The 17,782-nt window shown below is 36.3% G+C and overlaps 1 protein-coding gene across 12 annotated transcripts in view; it reads left to right on the top strand.

The window, feature by feature from the left end:
* The window catches only part of SOX5 (SRY-box transcription factor 5), a 1,177,820-nt gene that overhangs the window by 809,881 nt on the left and 350,157 nt on the right, over nucleotides 1-17,782 (top strand). For all 12 annotated transcript variants that reach the window (XM_070371195.1, XM_070371198.1, XM_070371200.1 and 9 more), the window contains one exon: nucleotides 15,629-15,839. In XM_070371195.1, the coding sequence (XP_070227296.1) occupies nucleotides 15,629-15,839 (211 nt within the window). The remainder of the gene's footprint in view (nucleotides 1-15,628; nucleotides 15,840-17,782) is intronic.

Here is a 17,782-nt window from a genome sequence, read left to right as displayed (position 1 = left end):
GGATTTTAAAGTTAGATGATCTTGAGTTTAATAACCCAGTTTACCATCTCCTATTATTACCTTGGGTAAATCCTCATCTGTTTAATAGGAATATAGCAGTCTTTGTGCAACTTCTGTGAAAATTAAATAAGGTAATATCCATAAAACTTTTAGAATGGTACCTTTTAAGAACTCAAATAATGGTAGCTATATTTTTACTGAAACCCTCTAATGAATTTGAATGGATTTTGTGCATGTGGTCAGAAAAATGCCTAGTAATTTAGAAATAATACCAAGTCTTCCAAACTATAAGACTAAAATAACAAAATTTATATATAACATTACTCATATTAATTGCAAAAAATGTTTGCAGAGAACCTAATGTTTTACAAAAAGAATTCCAGTGTCTTAATGATTTTGGATGCTACAAGATGGTCTTTATAAATCTGCTAAAGTAGGCTCAAGTAATTTTGATTCATACTATGAATAAATAGCTTGGCCAGTTGGGAAATTTTATAAGTGTGTGGACTTCTTGATAGCTTACAAATGAGAACTGAAGCTTATGTTTCTTCTGTCTCAAATCACTGCTTAATATCAATTCATGCTAAAGGTCCCTTTTAAAGAAATGCTGTTTTTACTATAAGTGGAGTACTCTATTGAAAGTCTTAATTAATGTAGAAAAAAATAGCTCTCTAGCTTTTTAAAAGCAGAAAGATGGGATTAGTGTAATGATATAGCATTTGACTGACATTGGGCTATGAAATCAGCCTGATATTCTGGGGCACTAATGTTGAGGGGCTCTATTCAAGGCGCAAATAAAACAAAGAGGAGGGAAGCTAGAAACAGAGTCAGTACCTCATCTGTTTTTCCTCATATTACCTCTGCTGTTTTGCATTTATAGTGTAAAGAAACCTAAAAATTTGTTTGCAAGAGAATCGAGTGGTGCTAGTGTTCTCATAAAGAAAGAAAAAAAAATGATATGTCCATCTCACAAGAAGAAAGAAAAATATGAAAGAAAAGTTGAAATATGGCATAATAAGTAATTGGTGTCATGTATTTATGAAAAATAATTCATTACTCTAATTTTTTTTCAGACTTTGACTTTAAAAAGTTTTATTTCGTAATGAGGAGTAATTGAACATTCTTTCTTTGATCATTTTCCAGAGTTCTCACTTTGTAGAGAACCATTAAACTGTGAAATTTGAAAATTGAGTATGTGACAGAGATAAAAGCACACTAATGTCGCATGACATTTTGTGAGCTAGTTTTTTTTTTCCCTTAAAAAAAGTTTGTATTATCTTTAAAAATGGGCCACCTCAAAAATATTTAAATTATTCCTTATGAAAAAAAAAGATTCCATGGATGCAGTTTGATTTCAGCAGAAAGAACTACAAAACTACTTATGTATGCATTTTCTGGTTTTGGTGGGGTAGGTAGAAGAGGGGGTTTTTCTCCTCTTTTCCACTTTCCTGGTAAAAGGTCTGACTTTTCCTTCATTTGTTTTTATATATTCTGTGTTTTGTTCATTGTTGTAGCCTCATATGATGGCCTGAAGCATATTTGATTTAGGAAATACTCATATAGCCCTGCCATTTTTCAGTTACCATCTTAGTAGTTTTGTACCTTGTTATATGTATATTAACTCATATAATCCCTTACCTAATATAACTCATTATTTTTTAATTTTTAATCCACTAATGAGCCAATGAGGTAGATGATAGTATTATCCCCATTTTACAAACACAGAGATAGGTTAAATAATTTGCCCAGGGTCACACAGCTAGTGAATGTGGAACCATAATTTGAGTCAGATCTATTTGGGTTCACATTCTCTGCATTTAACTGTGAACATTGTCTTGCTGATTCACAATTAGCCCTCGAAATACTTTGATTACACAAATCAAAGAGAAAATTGACTAAGTGAAATATTTCTTATTTTTCAATAATTATTTTATTACTACTAAATTCTGGAGATCTGGTATTATAGCACATATGAATTACTTATTTGTTATCCCATTTTATAGATGAAACTGAGGTTTGAAAAGTTTAAATAATTTCTTCAAGATTAATAAATGACAGTCTCCTGATTTGAACCTGGTGTACTGCCTCCTGCCTCCAGTAGGCTTCACCGTTGCTGCTTTCTGACATGATATTTTACTGGGTGAGGGGGTCACAGTTTATTTCACTTATCGCTGAACATATAGTCAGTTTCCATTTATTAATATAAATGATGCTAGCAAACACTTAGCTTAATATTAATAACTACTGAGTATCTATTCAGTTTTAGAAACTGTGCTCATTGCTCTGTTCAATGAAAAGAATTAATTTCCCAAACAGATCACAGGTTGAGGAATTCCTCAAGTATCGTTTCTTTCTTCAGACTCAGAGTGAATTGGTATCTAGTCAAGTTTATTAACAACTACATTAGGATTGTTTTAAAGGCTTCTTAGGAAAATGATAGGTGAATTATTATATATAATTAATGACTAGTTTTTCTTTACTTCTTAAAATATTATTATATAATCCACAATGCTAGTGTGAAATGAAAATGTTTTGATGTGTAGTCTAATTTTTGTTTAGAAACATCTTACTGTTGACCTTTGAGCCCTCAGGGAAGAGATCATCAAATGTCTTAAAAGTGTTTTTGCGAGATGTTTAAAGGTAAGGAAGACACAGCACACAAATCATCAGTAGGAAGATAATGAGGCTGTCACAACACAAAGTGTTCTTTGTTTTTACAGGTTCTGTTAGTTAATATATTAGAATTCTCTAAATGCCACTTTTGCTTATTAAGTGGTTTTGAGAGCACATGAAAACATACATTTTATTCTTGAACACAGCATTTCTGAGATTGTTAGTAAATGTGATTCTGGAAAAACAGCCATTAGACACTTCTGCCCATGTAGCATCCAGATGCAAATGAAGAGACATTCCGAAACTGTTTTTCCTGTTTCTACAATCTCTTATTAAATCAGAAAATTTGCCTTTAAATTTCTGTTTCACTCACTGGTATTGAATTAGATGGCAAATATGATGCTGCTTTAAAAATCAAAAGAAATATACTCTTATTGTTTTATTTTTATTTTATAAATGAAATTAAACTGTTAACAAATTCAAACCAAATTTTTAGTACATTTCTAAAAATAGTCTATTTCCTCAATGAAATAGACATAAATCTAATTCTTTAACCTGTACAATTAGTATGAAATCAGCAAATCCACCTCAGTTTCAGTATATTTCAGTATTTCAACATGGCTATTAAAAAAAGTCAGCATCATTTTTCTCCAAAAATGATGTTCAGTCACGTCTGGCTCTTTGCGCCCCAGGGTTTGAACCCAGGGGATCTTCCTGACCCAGGGATTGAACCTGGGTCTCCTACATTACAGGCAGACTCTTTACCTGTCTGAGCCACCAGAGAGGGTTTGCTAATAAATCTTCCCTGCCCCTCAGGCTCATCTCCCCTCTGGGATATAGTACCTCTGAGCTCACCTCTCAGTCTGTAACTTTATGATTGCTTTCATCACCACTGTAGCTTTTAATCATCTCCCTTTTTCATTCTCTCCCTCTTTTTCTCTTTTATCACTTACAAATTTTCCTGTATCAGTAGTTCTCTAACTTTAAGGTGTACCAGTCTCCCCTGGAAGTCTTGTTAAAATACATTTTGAGGCTTCACCTTTGGAGTTGCGGATTCAGAAAGTCTGGGATAAGGCCCGAGAAGAATGTGTTAAGTATTCCCATGTGTGCGTTAATCATTCAGTGGTGTCCGACTCTTTGCAACCCCATGGACTATAGCCTGCCAGGCTTCTCCATGAAATTCTCCAAGCAAATACTGGAGTGGGTAGCCATTCTCTTCTCCAGGGAATCTTCCTGATCCAGGGGATCGAACCCAGGTCTTCTGCATTGCAGGCAGATTCTGTACTGTCTGAGCTACCAGGGAAGCCCAAAGTATTCCCAGGTCATGCTAATAATGACACTGCTCACTGACCAGAGTGTGAAAGTTACATTTGTACGCATCACCTGTCATCTTCTGTTGTTGAGTACCATTTGAATGCATCTTAAGAGAGAATTCACTTTTAAATGTTTAGTCTTCTGATCAGTAATTGAGTGTGAATCATAGGTAATGTTTCATCTTAATGTTTGGTAAAAAAAAAATGCAAACTGAGTTAGACTTTTACTTAATGCCAATCTATTGTGCAGGAAAGGAATTTTTAAAAGATTCTATATTTTTAGGCTTGGAAAAAACATCAAATAGCTTTCACTTCTTTCGACATTGTCCAAAATACATTAAAAATACTTGAAATATGGACTGGATTATATATTTTAAAGTATAATGGAGCCCTTTTTATAAAATAATTATCTTTTACCTAAACTTGATGAAGCCTGTCACTGTTTAGAATGTTAGATCTGTTCTCAGAGTAGGTTGTGTCTCCATTACAGAGTCAAATGAACTTCTGAGGTTTCTACAGTATTCTTTAAAAATTAGACCTTGAGGAGGGATATGGAATATGAAACTTTCCATAGATCACAGAGAAAAAAATATGCAGTATATATTTAAGTATTGTGGAATTTCTACCCAGTTTTTTTTATTGTGATGACTGAATGATTATAATCATTCCATTATAAGAGGTTGAAATATGTAAAATGTAATCTTTCCTTAAAGTCTGGCTTTGGATTCCTATGACTAGCTTGCAGGCGATCTAGACTAGGCTGGTATAGCATGCTTAGCATACAATCCCCTAGGAATCTTTAGAAAAACACATATATCTAGCTTGCTGGTCCCATCCCTAGACAGATTTATGAACCACTCATCTAATAACTGGAATCTCAATTACTTTACCTTGTTTAAGCACTGAGAATTGTTGATCTCATGAAACTCAGTAAGTTTTACAAATGTGTTATCAGTGGCTTTTTCCAGTATAGAAAGGTGAACAGTTGTGATAAGTTCCATCTTTCTAGATGACTGAAAGTGACTCAAGCAAAACTACCTCTGCCAGTTTTTCATTTATTTGAATCACTGGATCTAAATATACGTTAAACACCTCTTTTTTAAGATAAAAGTTTAGAAAGGATTTTAAATCAGACAGCATTGATACCGACAGTAATCAGAAGCATAAAAGCCACCCTCCAGAGATCTATCAGTACTGACTTTTCTTTTTCAAGTGTTGGGTACTGACCATGTCCTATTCCCAGAATATTGAATTTAATCATGCTAACCAAAGAAAGATTCCTAGTGTTCTCTAGTGAGATTTTTTAAGTGTTGGTTTTTGCCTCAGTGTGTCCTTCCTCATATGTATCCATTCCGTTTTCAGCAAACGGAAATTTAACTGGTATGACTATTTGAAATTTAACTGGTATGACTTTTCAAAATGGTGACCTTCATTTATAAAAGTCAACAATTTGTTCTGCCTTCCATTTCAAATTTATGTGCACATTATCACAGGGTAATTTCTGAGTAAGAAGTCAATGCCCTAAATAAATGTACTCTCTTCTTCAATGTGTTTATTACTCTTTATATTAAAATATCAATCTCTCTCTACAGGTTTATCTCAGAATAGTAAAACTTCAAGTTATTGACACAGGTGCCTTTATGTTTATCTGAATAAAACTTCAATGAAAATTAGTGTGAGGCTTTTACATAAAATAACTGGTCATTTTGAAATCATCTAATTGTATATATTGGTGAGTTTATAGTACTTTATTGGTAGGTGCACATTTAGGTTAGAACTTCTTAACCTGGATCCCATGGTATGTAAGAGTACCTAAGGGATTTCACGGAGGAAGTGCATAGTTGGATCTATGAGAGTAGAAAATTAACTCTCTAAAACTGTATGTAAAATTATGTGTGCAGTATCAAGAGTCTTTGTCTGCCTGTATGCACATGTATATGTTTCGAAGGATATTTCTAGGTACCATCAAGAGATCTATAATCCAAAAGAAGTAAGCATGCAGAGGTTTCATGCAGAAATATAATGAAAAGTTTGAGGTTTCATGCAGAAATATAATGAAACGTTATCTTAACCAAAAAGCTTTACAAATACTTTTTATACAACAATGATTTATTTTTTTCTATTACTAAGTGAAATTTGGCATCTTCTAATTTGACAGAATAAATTACAGGTAGAGAAAATTAGCTTCAAAATAAATATTTGTAGTAACATTTTTAATACAATTTTTAAATTTAAGGAATAATTAAATAGTATAGATTTTAAACATTGAGATATAATTGACTGGTAACACATTAGTTTCAGACATACAGCATAATGATTTGCTATGTGTATATATTACAAAATGATCACCACAGCAAGGTCTACTCTCTTAGCCATTTTCAAGTATTGTTTTTCAGTCACTAAGTCATCTCCCCCTCTTTCTGACCGCATGAGCTGCAGTACAGCAGGCTTTCCTGTCCTTCGCTATCTCCCAGAGTTTGCTCAAACTCATAACCATTGAGTCAGTGGTGCCATACACCCATTTCATGCTCTATTGCCCCCTTCTCTTTTTGCCATATTCTTTCCCTGCATCAGGATCTTTTCCAGGGAGTCAATACTTAGCATCAGGTGGCCAAAGTTTTGGAGCTTCAGCATCAGTCCTTCCACTGAATATTCAGGACTGATTTCCTTTAGGATGGACTGCTTGGATCTCCTTGCAGTCCAAGGGACTCTCAAGAGTCTTCTCCAACACCACAGTTCAAAAGCATCAGTTCATTGGTGCTTAGATTTCTTTATGGCCCAACTCTCACATCCATACATGACCACTCTAAAAACCATAGCTTTGACTATACAGACCTTTGTCAGCAAAGTGATGTCTCTGCTTTTTAATATGCTGTCTAGGTTGATCATAGCTTTTCTTCCAAGGAGCAAGCATCTTTTAATTTCATGGCTGCAGTCACCATCTGCAGTGATTTTGGAGCCCAAGAAAATAAACTCTGTCACTGTTTACATTGTTTCCCCATCTATTTGCCATGAAGTGATGGGACAGGATGCCATGATCTTCATTTTCTAAATGTTGAGTTTTAAGCCAGTTTTTTCACTCTCCTCTTTCACTTTCTTCAAGAGGCTCTTTAGTTCATCTTTGCTTTCTGCTATCAGGGTGGTGTCATCTGTGTATCTGAGGTTATTGATATTTCTCCCAGCATTCTTGATTCCAGCTTGTGTTTCATCCAGCCCAGCATTTCACACAATGTTCCTCTTCACTTTCTGCAATTAAAGTGTTATCATCTATGTATCTGAGGTTGTTAATATTTCTCAAGGTAATCTTAAATCCAGCTTGTGAGTCTTCCAGGCTGGCATTTTGAATGATGTAGTCTGTATATGTTAAATAAGTAATGTATCAATATACAGCCTTGACATACTCCTTTCCCAGTTTTGGGAAGTTCCAAAGTCCAGTTCTAACTCTTTCTTCTTGACCTGCATACAGGTTTCTCAGGAGGCAGGTCAGGTGGTCTGGTATTCCCACCTCTAATACTTTTTCACAGTTTGTTGTGATCCACAGTCAAAGCTTTCGTATAGTCAATGAAGCAAAAGTAAATATTTTTCTGGAATTCCCTTGCTTTTTCTGTGATCCAACGAATGCTGGCAATTTGATCTCTGGTTCCTTTGCTTTTCCTAAATCCAGCTTATACATCTGGAAGTCCTTCGCTATTGTATGGAATATAATATTATTAACCATGCTGCACATTACTTCCCAGTATTTATTTTATAACTGGAATTATGTGCCTTTTGGACACTCTCATCCGTTTCAACCAAAAAATACAGTTTTTCAGATATTTTTCAAAGTGTTGTTTTGCTGTTTCCTGGTGATATCTACAAGAATAGTTCATTGCTAGAAGACTTCACTTTCACTTTTCACTTCCATGCATTGGAGAAGGAAATGGCAACCCACTCCAGTGTTCTTGCCTGGAGAATCTCAGGGATGGGAGAACCTGGTGGGCTGCCATCTATGGGGTCGCACAGAGTTGGACACGACTGAAGCGACTTAGCAGCAGCAGCAGCAGAAGAAAAAGAACATGATTATGTCAAAATTTGTTTAGCACCAAAGAGTTTTCTCTATAGATCTGTAGTTCATTTTATGTTATGTCTATGTAATGCCAAAATTAATGAACTTGTGTTAATGAGAATCTAATTAAAGTTAGTCCAAATCTTCTGTACTGTTTATTCTAAGTTCAAAACTTCATTGAACTAGATGGAAAGGTAGAAGTAGCCACACATTTCATAAAGATAGATAAAGAAGCATAAACTACTGAGCATCATTACTTTGATCAGCCATCTAGAGCTCAAATTTATGTGTTTGCTTTATATAACTATTTAAATCTTCAGGTTTAGTTTTTTTGGAGTATGACATAAACCTTATATTTGGGTGGGTAGAGCTTTATAACCCTGTAAATAGTTGGATTAATTCATTTCGAGATGTGTATATCATTTCTTTAAGAGTTGAATGTATTGGGGTGAAAGCTTCTCTTCATAATTATTAAGAAGTGTATCTCCTGCAATCATATCATTGATAGATATAGACATAGTTAAAAGCTTGTGGCCTTTTTCTTTTTGTACTTGTGTGTTTTAAGAGTGGGATAGTATTGGCATGGTCATTGAAAATCAGGTCTCTGAAAGCCAAGAAGATGAAGCTGATTATACTTTATATTTTAATAGTCCTATGACCTCAGTCATTTACTTCAGTCTGTGTGCCTCAATTTCTCCAGCTCTGAAGTACAAACTATAGTTAGGATTGCCATGAACATTAACTGAGTTAATGCATATACATCATTTTAAACTGCGCTGACACAAAGTAAATATTGTGTAAATATTGGCTGTCATTCTTAGTGATTTTAATATCATAGACTGACTACTAAATGTAATGTTTTTACTATCCTGTACAGATTTAACTTCAGTTTATAGGGCTAAAAAATAAGTACGATGATGTGTTTCTTGAGGTCAGAGTAAAGAATGAAATATCATTCAGTTAATAAAATGAAGATACATATCTGTTTGGGCTTCCCTGGTGTCTTAGCAGTAGAGAATCCACCTGCCAATGCAAAAGACTTGGGTTCGATGCCTGTGTCATGAAAACCCCCTGGAGAAGGAAATGGCAACTCATTCCAGTATTCTTGCCTGGGAAATCCCATGAACAGAGGAGCCTGGTCGGCTATAGTCCATGGTGTTGCAAAGAGTTTAGCAACTAAACAACAACAACATATCTGGTCGAGTTGCCTATTATCTTTTTTTTTATTTTTTCAAATGGGTTAATTCTTCTTAATCACCAAACTACATAAAGTAAAATTTGAATATTAAGATTGAAATATACTTTTCTTAAAAGGGTGTTCATAGCAAAAGACTATCTATGGAATTAATAAGAATTGATTTTTGAAAAAATATTTTGATGAGAGTATACACATGGATACATTAGGTACTTTTTCTCATGGTTGCAAGGGTAACAGAAGGCAAGATTAAGTAAAGTTTGTTCAAGAATAACAAAGATTCTTAACCTCATTCTAAAAGTTTAGAACACTATTTTATCATTAGAATTTAGAAGTTACACATCACAGTTCTGAGAGCTGCAAAATACTGAAGCTTTGTGCACAAAATGTAATTAAATATATATTGCTGCCTTAGACCACTGATGCATTTGTTAGTAGACTCTTTGGATGTTCACTTCCCAGGAAAATGAAGGGAAATGTGCAGTCATTACTTTAGGCATGGTAAAGGCAGTCCCAGGGAAGAAACTGGAAACCATAGGACTTCCTTGACTGAAAACTGTGCCAGTGCTCCATACACAGGCCTTTCCCCATGCAAATGAACAATGGAGCCCCACACTGAAACATCTGTTAACTACATGAAACTGTTAAAGGGATTAACAGTGCCAGAGGCTGAAATGTAATCAGACAGGTGAAATAGCAATAAGATAAATATTCCTACATGAAATAGCAATAATGCTAAATAATTAATTTATTTTTATATGGCTGTGGTAACTGAGGTTAGAATTCTTATGAAATACGTTAAACTCTTTACAATAAATCCTTCCTCTTTGCAAAGTGTAGAGAATTAGAGACATGCAAAATGGGATACGATTTTATTTTACTTTAGTTGGAAAAATTTTCTCATATCTTAATAGACTTCATTGCATACAGTTTGGGTGCTGTTCTCTGTACTGATGATTATGCAGAAAGATGTGTGTAGTTTTCAATTATGGAATGTGAAGCTCAAATGGCAAATTCTTGTTTGTAAAGTTTATCATCATACAATGTAAAAGCAGAGTATAAAATATGCATGTTTGAAGTGAAGCTAAAATTGGAGTGTTTCTGCTTTTGACCCTGGAAATAAGTGAGAAGAAAGATTGTGGAAAATAAATACAGCAGTTTTGCTATATTCAAATTTGGACGTTAAACTGAGCTGATGTTTATTATCGGTCATTCATAAAACCATTCCTTAGTTTACTGAATGAATATGTTGTTGCCCTTTTCAGAGGTATCTGTATATATATGGTTAAGTATTTGCTTGTATTTGTGTGTCGTTTTTAAGTAAATAATTACAAAAGTGTACCTTCACTTAGCCTGCAGGGTCTTGTAATTATTATACTATGCGTATTAATTTCCAAATTCAAGTATATTATAAGCTAAGATTCATCTATCAGTGCATTTTTATAGAATATTTAATTAAGGAATAGTAATTGTAAGGGACATGTTCTGTTTGTAGGAAATGGAAAGCATTTGGGGTTTAGAATCATACTTTTGAAAATTCTTTTAACACACATTTTTTACTTATGCTTCCACATTGCCTCGATGTCACCCAACAAACAGATGTTTGTACCATAGCTAATGTCCTTGTACTCACTAATGCATGCATGCTAAGTTGCTAAGTCGTGTTCAACTCTTTGTGACCCTGTGGACTATAGCCAGCCAGGCTCCTCTGTCCATGGGATTCTCCAGGCAAGAGTATTGAGGTGTGTTGCCATTTTCTTCTCCAGGGTTTTTCCCAACTCAGGGATCGAACCCACATCTACTGTATCTCTTGCATTGGCAGGTGGGTTCTTTACCACTGAGCCATGTGGGAAGCCCATACTCACTAATATCCTTTGACAAAAACTACAACAGATTACGATTATATTTGTACTGACATCTCTATTTTTAATATATTAAAAAAAAACAGAGTACTATTTGGCCTTGGAATACATAATGAAGCAGGGCAAAGGCTAATAGAGGTTTGCCAAGAAAACACACTGGTCATACCAAACACCCTCTTCCAACAACACAAGAGAAGACTCTACACATGGACATCACCAGATGGTCAACACCAAAATCAGATTGATATTCTTTGCAGCCAAAGGTGGAGAAGCTCTATACAGTCAGCAGAAACAAGACCAGGAGCTGACTGTGGCTCAGATCATGAACTCCTTATTGTCAAATTCAGATTTAAATTGAAGAAAGTAGGGAAAACCACTAGACCATTCAGGCCTGACCTAAATCAAATCCCTTATGAGTAGACAGTGGAAGTGAGAAATAGATTTAAGGGACTAGATCTGATAGATAGAGTGCCTGATGAACTATATACGGAGGTTCATGACATTGTACAGGAGACAGGGATCAAGACCATCCCCATGGAAAAGAAATGCAAAAAAGCAAAATGGCTGTCTGGGGAGGCCTTACAAATAGCTGTGAAAAGAAGAGAAGTGAAAAGCAAAGGAGAAAAGGAAAGAAAAAAGCATCAGTTCCAAAGAGTTCGAAAGAATAGCAAGGAGAGATAAAGCCTTCCTCAGCAATCAATGCAAAGAAATAGAGGAAAACAACAGAATGGGAAAGACTAGAAACTCTTCAAGAAAGTTAGAGATACCAAGGGAACATTTCATGCAAAGATGGGCTCAATAAAGGCCAGAAATGCTATGGACCTAACAGAAGCAGAAGATATTAAGAAGTGGCAAGAATATACAGAAGAACTGTACAAAAAAGATCTGCACGACCAAGATAATCACGATGGTGTGATCACTCACCTAGAGCCAGACGTCCTGGAATGTGAAGTCAAGTGGGCCTTAGAAAGCTATTTCAAATCCTGAAAGATGATGCTGTGAAAGTGCTGCACTCAATATGCCAGCAAATTTGGAAATCTCAGCAGTGGCCACAGGACTGAAAAAAGTCAGTTTTCATTCCAATCCCAAAGAAAGGCAATGCCAAAGAATGCTGAAACTACCGCACAATTGCATTCATCTCACATGCTAGTAAACTAATGCTCAAAATTGTCCAAGCCAGGCTTCAGCAATACTTGAACTTCCTGATGTTCAAGCTGGTTTTAGAAAAGGCAGAGGAACCAGAGAGCAAATTGCCAACATCCCCTGGATCATGGAAAAAGCAAGAGAGTTCCCAGAAAAACATCTATTTCTGCTTTATTGACTATGCCAAAGCCTTTACCTGTGTGGATCACAAAAAACTGTGGAAAATTCTGAAAGAGATGGAAATACCAGACAACCTGACCTGCCTCTTGAGAAACCTGTATGCAGGTCAGGAAGCAACAGAACTGCACATGGAACAACAGACTGCTTCCAAACAGGAAAAGGAGTACGTCAAGGCTGTACATTGTCACCCTGCTTATTTAACTTCTTTGCAGAGTACATCATGAGAAACCCTGGGCTGGAAGAAGCACAAGCTGGAATCAAGATTGCCAGGAGAAATATCAATAACTTCAGATATGCAGATGACACCACCCTTATGGCAGAAAGTGAAGAGGAACTAAAAAAAGCCTCTTGATGAAAGTGAAAGGAGAGTCAAAAAGTTGGCTTAAAGCTCAACATTCAGAAAACGAAGATTATGGCATCTGGTCCCATCACTTCATGGGAAATAGATGGGAAACAGTGGGAACAGTGTCAGACTTTATTTTTTGGGGCTCCAAAATCACTGTAGATGGAGATTGCAGCCATGAAATTAAAAGATGCTTACTCCTTGGAAGGAAAGTTATGACCAACCTAGATAGCATGTTCAAAAGCAGAGACATTACTCTGCTAACAAAAGTCTGTCTAGTCAAGGCTATGGTTTTTCCACTGGTCATGTATGGATGTGAGAGCTGGACTGTGAAGAAAGCTGAGCACTAAAGAATTGATGCTTTTGAACTGTGGTGTTGGAGAAGACTCTTGAGAGTCCCTTGGACTGCAAGGAGATCCAGCCAGTCCATCCTAAAGGAGACCATTCCTGGGTGTTCATTGGAAGGACTGATGCTGAAGCTGAAGCTCCAATACTTTGGCCACCTCATGTGAAGAGTTGACTCATTGGAAAAGACTCTGATGCTGGGAGGGTTTGGAGGCAGGAGGAGAAGGGGATGACAGAGGATGAGATGGCTGGATGGCTCACCAACTCGATGGACATGAGTTTTAGTGAACTTCGGGAGTTAGTGATGGACAGGGAGGCCTGGCGTGCTGTGATTCATGGGGTTGCAAAGAGTCGGACACAACTGAGCGACTGAACTGAACTGAAAGTATTATTGAATACTTTTAATATGTTTTAATCTAGTCAAAAACATTAGCATTCATTTTTAAAGATTAAACATGAATTCCATGTGATTTGTCATTTTTCGGAGGTCCACAGATCCTTACTAACATATTTTAAAATAAAGGACAAGCATGTAAACATGAGTATAAGCTATTTTCCTGAAAATTAAGTATAGTCACAATCTCATATATTTTAATGGAAAATTTTAATTGTGTAGAATTAGAAAATAAATCTAGAGAGAGACTAACATACTCAACGATGTTAGGATGTGACTTATTTTTAAGAAAAGCTCTCTTTTATGGGAAGTCGAAAGATTATGGGCTTCCCTGGTAGCTCAACTGGTAAAGAATCTGCCTGCAGTACTGGAGATGATGGTTCAATTCCTGTGTCAGGAAGATCCCCTGTAGAAGGGATGGGCTACCCATTCCAGTATTCTTGGGCTTTCCTGGTGGCTGGATGCTAAAGAATCCACCTACAATGTGGGAGACCTGGGTTCGATTCCTGGTTTGCGAAGATCCCTTGGAGGAGGGCATGGCAACCCACTCCAGGGGGTTCTTGCCTGGATAGTCCCCATGGACAGAGGAACCTGGCAAGCTACAGTCCATGGGGTCACAAAGAGTTGGACTCGACTTGAGCAACAGCACAAAAGATTATGAAAGTAAGAGATTATACAAAGAAAATTCTCTTTAAGAAAATAATTTTTCTTTGTCCTTTTAATATTATTTTTCTTGATAATGTTTGAAAAAATTAATATAATGCTTCTTATATAAAATATAAGGGCTTCCATGGGGGCTTAGTGGTAAAGAATCTGCCTGCCAATGCAAGAGATGCAGATTTGATCCCTGGGTCCAAAAGATCCCCTGGAGAGGGAAATGGCAAGTCTCTCCAGTATTTTTGCCTGGGAAATCACATGGACAGAGGAGCCTGGCTGACTAGAGTCCTCAGAGTCACAAAAGACTCAGACACGACTTAGTGACTAGACAACAGCAACATACAAAATATGCCCCCCCCCCCCTGCCCCGAGTTACTTAGATTGCCAAAGTTCTACTAGAAGTCATGGGGGAAAGAATGTCTAAAGGAACACCAACTTACGTTTACCTTTTAGAATTCTTGAATAGATTCTTTTCACGCACATAACACAATCATGAAGAGGCAAAGTCTGCAAGAAACTTTATTTTGTAGAGCAGATGAGGCTTAGTGTGCAAAATAGCAAAGAGTATCATCAGAACCAGTGCTTTAGGTAAGGCATGGAATTGGAAAGATCTTCTGCAGAAGCAGAAATGAAACTGCGTATTCCTCTCTGATGTCAGAATCTCCTGTGTGTCTGATGCCTTTTTAAAAGCATGAGAGGGAGGTGGAGAATCAAATGAGGACCGTGCTTTATTTAGAAGTACCATCAAGAAGAGGTGACTGCTTACAATTAAAAAGAAAACTGATATATGGAATGTTATTTATTTAAACAGTATAGTATCATGAGAAGGTTTATTACAGGTGACCACTGCATTTTAGATGTTCATAGGAAAATCTAAGACTTTGAAACAAAAAGCAAAATATATATATATATTATATATATATATATAAAATCAATATAGGCTTTGTAGAAGGTTTCATTGCTATTTGAACTCAGTCTTGGGGAGAGAATCTTATTTTTCCCTCTCCTACGAATCGATCTTTGTCTCACTCTAGTGTGAGGCTGTAATGTTGATGTATTCTTTTCTGAAATTTCTTTATTCCTTTTGCTCCTGCACAGTAGCATATCAGTTTTTAATGTTGCAGCTGAATAAGCCATGGTGAAAGTTGTTCAGTCATGTCCAACTCTTTGTGACTATGTGGTCCATGGAATTCTCCAGGCCAGAATACTGGAGTGGGTAGCCTTTCCCTCTTCCAGAGGATCGTTACAACCCAGGGATTGAACCCAGGTCTCCCGCATTGCAGGTGGATTCTTTACCAGCTGAGTCACGAGGAAACCCAAGAATACTGGCGTGGGTAGCCTGTCCCTTCTCCAGAGGATCTTCCCGACCCAGGAATTGAACTGGGGTCTCCTGCATTGCAGGAGAATTTTTTACCAACTGACCTATCAGAGAAGTCCTGAATAAGCCATGTAATCAATTAAAATTAAAAAGCTTATTGAATTTTAAGCAAATGTATACATGCATATATATTTTTTTTTTCCTTTGCTTTCTCTTTCAGGAAGTTGATGGCAATAAAGTTATGTCTTCATTTGCCCCACACAACTCATCTACCTCACCTCAGAAGGCAGAAGAAGGTGGGCGACAGAGTGGCGAGTCCTTGTCTAGTACAACCCTGGGAACTCCTGAAAGGCGCAAAGGCAGCTTAGCTGATGTCGTTGACACCTTGAAACAGAGGAAAATGGAAGAGCTCATCAAAAATGAGCCAGAAGGTAAAGGATTGCAGCCAAAACAGATTTGTTGCCAATCTCCTAATCTTAATGGTTTGATTTTAATTTCCAGTTCCCTTCTCTGACACACTCTCAATGTTAGGTTGGAAGAGAGAGAAATGTAATGCTATGAAGATGAATATTCTTTTTTTAGAAATGTAAGTGCGTTTATCCCAATTTTATAAATCATTAATTCTTGTGTGATGTCTTCCCTTTTTTCACACATGAGTAAATTATGGTTGAGTACAACTTAAAGATTCAGGAATAGAATGTGGCAGCGGAGCCCAGGATAGTCACCGCCTACCTGCCAGATATCTCCAGTCTAACTTGTGCATCTCTAATCTGCCCCCTGCCCAAGCCTGCCCGCCCCCCCCACTCCACCACCCCTGCCCAAGGCCATTTTACAACTTTGTTACATTTTATATCCTTTATACATTAACACCTCTTAGGCTACATAGACAGGTCTATTTTTTTGTATAATCCAGAATTGGTGAGCTTGGAGGTAGTGTGTATTTGAAAAGTAATGATTTTCTAACTGTCTTAACTGTGTTGAAGTTTCCATTTTTAACTTCCAAGATGCACTAAATCTCTTGAATAGTTACAGATCGTATCCTGCAGGTGATATGCTCATGGACTAATCTTAAAATTAAAGCAAATGAACTAGTAAAACAATTGATGCTTAACTGACAGCCATCTTTTATGCTGCAGATATTCACTAACTTCTGTGTAAATCTGTGTCCATCCTAAGCATGGATGCCATGTTGCACAGAAGAACATGCCTCCTATGTCAGAGTCAGATGGAAAATTCAAACAAACAAACATAAAACAGTGATATAAAAAGACATACTTCACACCAAAAATATACTACATTTGTACTATTTAACACTGAGTTGGGCTCATTTCTAGTCTGTTGTTAGGACACTGGTAAATTATATCTGGCACAAAATGTATGTTAACCAGTATTGGGAGTCATGTGGTAATTAAATATTTCTGGGTTTCTACCAGATGCATAGCTGGTACATGGATTTTAGTTAAAATTTATGTAATTCACATGATCTTACAGTTGGAAGGAATTTTAGAGATAATCTAGTCAGCCAAAGACTTTTTGGCTCTAATCTGCATGGAGATAAAAATGGGGCTTTGAGGAAGACCCAGACAACCTTTTTTCTTTTAATGTGCTGAAGTTTTTTCTGATATTGAAAATAATATTTTCTTACGATAAAATTGTTTTACAAAACAATAAAATTAAAAGGAAGAAAATAAAAGTGACTCCAAATCATAGCTTTCTGATATAACATATTTATGATGTTTTTGTCTTTATTTTTCTATATGGTGTTCATTTTGCATGATTAACTTTCTGCATTCAAAATTGTTTCACATCTTCTATGTTGAGATACAGTGTGATTAACTGAAGTCCAGAGTTCATTCAAATTTCTTTAATTGTCATTGTGTGCTTTTCTGTTCTAGGATGTTACCAAATAACGGATTACATTTAGCTGTTTAGTTGTTAAGTCTCCTTGGGGTCCTTTTAGCTGCAACAGTTTCTCGGCCTGTTCTTGTTTGTGATGACCTTGAAAATTTTGAGGAGTGCTATTCAGATAGATTGTAGAATGCCTGTCTGTTAGAATTTCTCTGGTGATTTTCTCTTAATGAAACTGGAATTGTGAGTTTGGGTTGAAAGACCGCAGAAACCAAGTACCGTTTGTGTCACATCACAAGAGTACATCCTTACTATGTGACTTATAAATGTTGATGTTGACCTTGATCATCTGGCTGATGTAGGGTTTGTCAGGTTTCTCCTCTAAAATCTCCCCGCCCCTTTTCTGTACCATACTCTTTAGAAGGAAGATGCTGTGTACAATCCGTATTTACAAAGTAGGGAGCCTTGATCCCCATCCTTTAGAGTGGATCATCTACAAATTTATTTGGAATTATTCTTTATGGGC

Source organism: Bos mutus, chromosome 5, assembly GCF_027580195.1.
Source record: "Bos mutus isolate GX-2022 chromosome 5, NWIPB_WYAK_1.1, whole genome shotgun sequence".
NCBI lineage: Eukaryota > Metazoa > Chordata > Mammalia > Artiodactyla > Bovidae > Bos > Bos mutus.
This window is presented reverse-complemented; position numbering and strand designations above follow the sequence as displayed.